The 6,662-nt window shown below is 36.4% G+C and overlaps 2 protein-coding genes across 2 annotated transcripts in view; both read left to right on the top strand.

Annotated features, from left to right (window-relative positions):
* Positions 1-531: 531 nt before the first annotated feature.
* LOC104807216 (adenylyl-sulfate kinase 1, chloroplastic) lies at positions 532-3,074 on the top strand. Its single transcript, XM_010532402.2, has 7 exons — positions 532-849; positions 1,356-1,496; positions 1,675-1,824; positions 2,031-2,149; positions 2,284-2,368; positions 2,468-2,514; positions 2,730-3,074. Exons 1-7 carry the CDS (start codon positions 654-656, stop codon positions 2,823-2,825), a joined length of 834 nt encoding a protein of 277 aa, XP_010530704.1. The 5' UTR covers positions 532-653; the 3' UTR covers positions 2,826-3,074.
* Positions 3,075-5,122: 2,048 nt separating this feature from the next.
* LOC104807213 (anti-sigma-I factor RsgI6-like) overlaps positions 5,123-6,662 on the top strand; it is a 3,425-nt gene continuing 1,885 nt past the window's right edge. The window contains exons 1-6 of the mRNA XM_010532399.2: positions 5,123-5,257; positions 5,366-5,412; positions 5,521-5,740; positions 5,834-5,997; positions 6,238-6,336; positions 6,433-6,655. Coding sequence (XP_010530701.1) covers positions 5,209-5,257; positions 5,366-5,412; positions 5,521-5,740; positions 5,834-5,997; positions 6,238-6,336; positions 6,433-6,655 — 802 coding nt within the window. The 5' untranslated portion in view covers positions 5,123-5,208. The remainder of the gene's footprint in view (positions 5,258-5,365; positions 5,413-5,520; positions 5,741-5,833; positions 5,998-6,237; positions 6,337-6,432; positions 6,656-6,662) is intronic.

Raw genomic sequence — 6,662 nt, 5'->3', positions numbered from 1 at the left:
CATGGGTATCCGAAATTCAGAATTTCAAACGACATGATTCGATGATGGATTTTGAACCCGAGGAATTCGGATTTTGGATTAGCACATATCAAAATCTCGTATATCCGTCGTATGTCCCAAAGCTGATTGACGGATCATCATCATCCTCATGCGTGACGACAAAACTTGTCGGAATCATTTGAATTACAGAGTCGCTTTCATGTTCATGTTCAAAAAGGTCTTCTTAACGATTTGTTCTGTTGAAAATGCATCATAGATAGATCCAACGTTTAAAACACGTTTCCACTGATGGCACTTTTGACCTCTATCATCAAATCATATTCGTGTAGCCTCTTTATTTCATTCCTGGTTAGTAATTTTCTGAATCTGGATGCAAATCCCATGTCAATACATTAAATATTTTCGTATAAACAAGAATAAAAGTCACAATACGACATCGTTTTGATAGGTGAACGAGAGAGAGTAGGAAAACGTGGCCAACCACTTCTCATTATTCTTCACCTACCTGGCCCTTCATATTTCCCCTTGCAAATTAATTTCCATTTTAACGGTCACATTTTCCTCGTTCTCCCACGAAGAGAAGATACTCTCTATCGCTCAATCTGATCTGATTTTGTTTCCATCTCTCATCCGATTTCGTTCGATCGGCTATCATGATCGCTGCCGGCGCAAAATCGCTTTTAGGGCTTTCGATTGCATCGCCCAGAGGGCTTTCCGAGAGCAATCCGTTGAGTAATCCGAGGTCGGTGGGTGTTGTTCGTGCTTCGTCGTCCATGGAGGGTTCGCCTACGGTTAGTCTGGGCACGAACGGGTCTCTTCTCGAAGAGAAATTGGTGAACGGCCATGCGGGTATTTATTTTGCTCCCCCTCTCTTTTGGGTTTCGTTGATGTTTTCTTGGATGCCGAGAATTTGGGAACAGAATGGGGAAGATTTTTGGTTTTGACTTGAGAAGGACGTTCGCGATTGATTTAGCTATAGGTATTTTGTGTTTTCTGGATTCGACGATTTCTCTGGGCTGTTTTCTTTCTGTTGAATCGGATTTTCTTCTTGCTGTTTGGTTCCCGAGAAAAATATGGCGAACTGTGCATGAAGATTTAAGCTTTTGGCTATAAGGTTGCTTCTTGTCTTGCATAGTTCCTACTCAATAGAGGAAAGCTTTGGACATGAATCTGGATTAGTCATATTACTTAGGGTTGATGATTCTGTCATGTTTGATAAAAACTGTGGTGATGGAAAATTTTGCCTACCTCACCTCTTATGAAATCTTCAGAAACAATTTAACACCATTGAATTGAGGACATGCCCTTGTCTTCTTTGTTTCCTCTGAGCTTGCTGAATAACTTGGTTGGATCAGGGAAAAAACTTGGCCCGCTGTCTACTGTCGGAAACTCAACGAATATAAAGTGGCATGACTGCCCAGTTGAGAAAATTGATCGGCAGAGATTGCTTGACCAGAAAGGATGCGTCATTTGGATCACCGGTCTTAGTGGTTCAGGTTTGCGTTCAAAGCTTAAATCTCTCATAATATGGTCTGGTTTTCGCCTATGTTATCTCCATTCGACGCAAATGTCTGTCAGTTGCTAGTGTTTATTCACTCTGTGTTTGCGAGAAGAAAGTTATCCCCAAGAAAGCTCCTCATTTTCTTTTTTGTGAAACCTTGATTGACATTGTAGGGAAGAGCACTGTGGCTTGCGCTTTGAACCAGATCTTGTACCAAAAGAGCAAGTTGTGTTATATCCTTGACGGGGATAATGTAAGGCATGGATTAAACCGTGATCTGAGCTTTAAAGCAGAAGACCGAGCAGAGAACATTAGAAGAGTTGGTAAGCTGATGTTCTAATTCATACCCTTTTTTTTCTTCCTTTTTTGATCTGCTCCACTAGATTTCCCCTATCTTCTTCTTTTGGTGATCATAAAATGCTCAAAGGCTTGGAATTGATTCTTCGAAGGAGCTTTTATTCTCAGTTAATAGTGTATGAAACCCTCATCAAAGCCGTGTAATCCTTCTCATTCTCGTTTTTTTTTTCAGGAGAAGTAGCCAAGCTTTTTGCGGATGCTGGAGTTATTTGCATTGCTAGTCTAATATCTCCCTACAGAAGAGACAGAGATGCTTGTCGCAAGTTGCTACCAGAAGGAGATTTCGTCGAGGTTTTTGCTTCTCCTCTGTTTTCGCCCTTTTTTCCGGAGAAGGGCCTGTCTCCTAGATCATGCTATGTCAAAAAAATAAAAAAACTACCCGGGTTGCTGTCGGGTGACTCAACTGATTTGGTTTGGTAAAACAGGTGTTCATGGATGTACCACTCGAGGTTTGCGAGGCAAGGGATCCCAAGGGCTTATACAAGCTTGCCCGAGCGGGAAAGATCAAAGGTATATCTCTCTCAGTTCTTGAAAAGTTTGTCCTGATCAGTGTAACATTTTGTCTTTATGAGATCTTGAATGACATAATTTGTCGGAAACAACCTGCAGGGTTTACGGGGATAGACGATCCCTACGAGCCACCGTTGAACTCCGAGGTAAATGATATTGCAGTAATTTCTTTCTAATGACATGATAGACCCGGCGATTTATGGATCTATATATACATGTACGAATCTGCGTATTTCTCAATCTAGATCTTGATCGTGATGCATTTGGACTAGTAGTTTCGTCTTTGCTTTCTTCTCGCCGGTTTTTCTGGTTCATCATCTGTAACGACAAACTCGTCTTTCCCACTTGCTCTCTTGTTCAGATCGCTCTGAAACACGAAAGATCGGGGACTTCGCCCATCGAAATGGCTGAAACAGTGGTTGAATACTTGGAGAAGAAAGGGTACCTTCGGGCATAAGCAACCCTTGTTTCCACCGTCATCAAATTAGGTCAAGAAACCATGAAGCAAAGCAAAATCCATGGCTGCTGCGTTATGGTAAGACAAGTTCCACATGTACTAATAATAATAATAATAATAAAATAATTTTTAGTAATGCTTTCTTCCTATAATGTAGCCTTGTATATAGGGTAAAGATTAATTATGTATCAACATTTTAATACATTTTTGTATGCGATTAATGAATGAATAATCTGAATTTCACGTCAAGATTGCTTTTGGTCGTTAGTAACGGTCCAATTCGGGTTCTCTTCTTTCGCTATTCACGAATCCTCGTGGCTTCTAATTCTATACGGTATTGGAAAATATTAAAAAAAAAATTGTAACAAAAAAAATATACAGTATTGAAAATAAATTTGAATACTCGAAAAATTTGGTCTACTCGGATTTGCACCAGAAGACCAAAGGGCAAATAATAAAAATTAATAAATGTATATGTCTTTAACAAATGTACACAAAAGGTACCGATTATCAATTATTCGTATCCGTATTCGTTGGAGTGATAATTAAAAAAAAAATCTCTTATTTCATCTTTTAAGTTATTGGATTTTTTTGTTGGAAAATGTATCAAAAAATTTAATTTGTAGAGGAATCCATAAACACCAAATTTAGTTCTTTTAGAGAGTATTAACCATTTTCAAATCACTTCGCTTGATTTTGAAATCTATCTTTAACTCTTTTTGTCATATCACATCGCTTGATCTTAGAGTTTTTAGGTTTGACTTCTTTTTGTCATACCACATCGTTTGATTTTGGGTTTTTACTCATCTTTGAACTATTTAGATATATGAATATTCAAAACTAAATAAAAGAAGAGATTGAAAAAAAAAGATATAGAGCAGATCGAACCAAACTCTGATAACATATAGAAAAATAAAATAAGACAAATAAAAAGAAACGATATTACTTTTATTGCTACATCTCTTCTTCTTCTGATTGCATTACAATGAAAATGACTCACATATTTATAAGAAAACTATTAGACAAAATAAAAAGAAAATAGAAATAAATAAGATCGATACACAATATTTGATATAATATTATATCCATTATTATTTCTAATCATATCTTAAAATCAATATTTCTTTCAATCACATATTCATTTTCCTATTTCAACATATAATTATTACCTTTATTTGATAATCAATACCGTTTTGGAAAATTATCACTTACCTTTAAAAATAATTGTGAAAATATAACTAGAAAGATTATAATTATATGGAGATTCTTTATTTAACCATATCTATATTCTTAAAACAAAAATGAAAATCTTTGACAATTTTTCAAAAACAATAAACAAAAATATATTGTATAGAATGTGATTAATTATTTTACAGTTTGGAAATATTAATTATCAAATAAATTTGTGATTTTTTTATAGACATTATTAGTTTTTTTATTAATGTTCTAGTATTAAAATTAAGTACAAGAAGCACATAAATTTTGAATTTCTTTCCTTGAGAAATTTTAATCACTTCCTCTTCAATATTTAGTAGATAATCTTATAAACAATGATTTCTTTCCCTGTTTGTTCTCTCTAGTTTTGCTTCAACTGGGTTGACTTGATTTCAACTTCTGATTTTTCTTTATTTTAATTTTTTCTAGTTTTATCAAATCCAGTAACACGAATTTTCGTAAACATAAAATTTATGCATATCTAAGTTTGGTAAAAAAACAAAAGTATTAAATTTTACTAAATATTAGGAATGGTGATGCACATAATTTTCGAAAAATACGAATCGGCATGATATCCAATAGTACTCGAACAAATTAGATATTAACATTTGCTTCAAGGTAATATCATATATATATATATATATAATAATATTATTATTGACTAAAACACAAAGTTTTTATCCTTTGAAAACCTTAAATATGGTAACATTAACATTTTTACACATACAAACTAAAAAATCTCAGCGGATTTATTTTTTTCTCTATATTTCATTATCAAAACTAGTAAATTGTATTGTATCGTTGTAAAAGGAAATTTTTTGAAAGTTCCTCTTTTGTTATCAGAAATTTATTTAAGAACATTTCCTTAGATCATACATTGGCCACCATGATATTCCTAATTAATAAAAGGGTAAATGAGTATCATACATTTGGTCTTCCAATTTAAAAAAGGGAGAATATCACTCAGTATTGAAGAAGATAACTACAAAATTTTATTCCATATATACGATTTTACTAATTTAACCATTTTTGCTCATTTCTCTTCAAACTTTAAAGGATATTCTTCAAGATTTCCCAAAAATAAATAAAAGGATCCATATGAACTTGTATTTATACTCAATTCTCAATCTTGCTCTTCTGCACTTTCGTACTGGTTCTTGGATCAACAATGGAGTTTCTGCTGCTGCTGCTCGCCCTCTCGAGTTTTGCTTCATCAAGTTGTTTTTTTTTTTTGCCATCTTTTTTTTTTTCAGTTTGATCAAAATGCATCGATTTTCTTGTCGGATTTCTCCTTATTTAAACGCTCTGTCTGAAAATATTTGCAGTTTATGGAGCGAAGCCTCTGTCTTATGATTATTCCGCAAGTATAGAGGCAAGCCCCTTGCTCAAATCATCTGCAGAATTTCAGACATTGTCCTTTGTTATATCCATCCAGTTCCAATGTCTTTGGAATCATGTTCTGAGTTTTTTTTTTTTGCAGTGTCTTGAGAAGCCACTTCAACCTCAGTACAATGGAGGGATCATCAAAAACCCCGAATTCAACGAGGGTTTACTCGGCTGGTCACAGTTTGGAGATTCCAGAGTCGGTTTCAGAGATTTAAGGGGCAACAAATTCGCCGTTGCTGGATCGAGAAACCAGTCTTATGGCAGCGTTTCTCAGAAACTTTACCTGAAAAAGGGCTTGCTCTATACGTTCTCGGGTACTTTTTTCACATCGTATTCTCTGTTTTTTCCGAGGATTTTTGAGATTTTCGACGAGTCTTGAGCAGTTCCGTTTCACTGTTTTTTGGCAGCATGGTTACAAGTGAGCGATGGAATGGCTCCTGTCTCGGCGATTTTCAAGACGAGGAGTGGCTACAGGCATGCTGGTGCCATTGTTGCTGAATCTAAATGCTGGTCCATGATTAAAGGCGGTCTTACCGTCGAGAAATCTGGTCCCGTCGAGCTCTACTTCGAGGTATGTATACACATTTCTTGTTCCTCTTCAGCTTTCTGAAATCGGGTTTGAGCCATTTGTCAAGAGACGTTTCTCCTCCATTAGGATCAATCTTTTCTTCTCTTTTACGCTCTTCCTCTCGGTTCCCATGAAATTCCAGCTTATGATCTCGGTTCTATGATCAAACCGAGGATTCCATCATCGTTTCATTCTCGAGAACTTTCACCATTGATGAGTACTTTTTCTGCTACCGTTATGCAGAGTAAGGACACGACCGTAGAGATTTGGGTGGATAACGTATCGTTGCAGCCCTTCACACAAGAGGAATGGACCTCCCATCAAGAACTGAGCGTTCAGAAGGTAACAGATACGCATTTCTTGATAAGTTTCCCGCTTTACTGACACGATTAAACGCAAGAATCATCTTCTGATCGTTCGATGTCCCGGGAATATCAGACGAGAAAGGGAACCGTGAAAATCAAAGCGGTGGACAGCGAGGGAAAACCCGTTCCAAATGCGACGATATCCATACAACAGAACAATCTCGGGTTCCCGTTCGGATGCGAGACAGAGAGCAACATACTGGGAAGCCAAGCGTACCAGGACTGGTTCACGAAGAGGTTCACGGTCACCACCTTCGCCAACGAGATGAAATGGTACAGCAACGAAGTGGTCAGAGGGAAAGA

This window comes from Tarenaya hassleriana, unplaced genomic scaffold (genome assembly GCF_000463585.1).
Source record: "Tarenaya hassleriana unplaced genomic scaffold, ASM46358v1 Cleome13, whole genome shotgun sequence".
Classification (NCBI taxonomy): domain Eukaryota; kingdom Viridiplantae; phylum Streptophyta; class Magnoliopsida; order Brassicales; family Cleomaceae; genus Tarenaya; species Tarenaya hassleriana.
The sequence above is the reverse complement of the archived record's forward strand: the minus strand, read 5'-3'. Positions and strand labels throughout refer to the sequence as shown.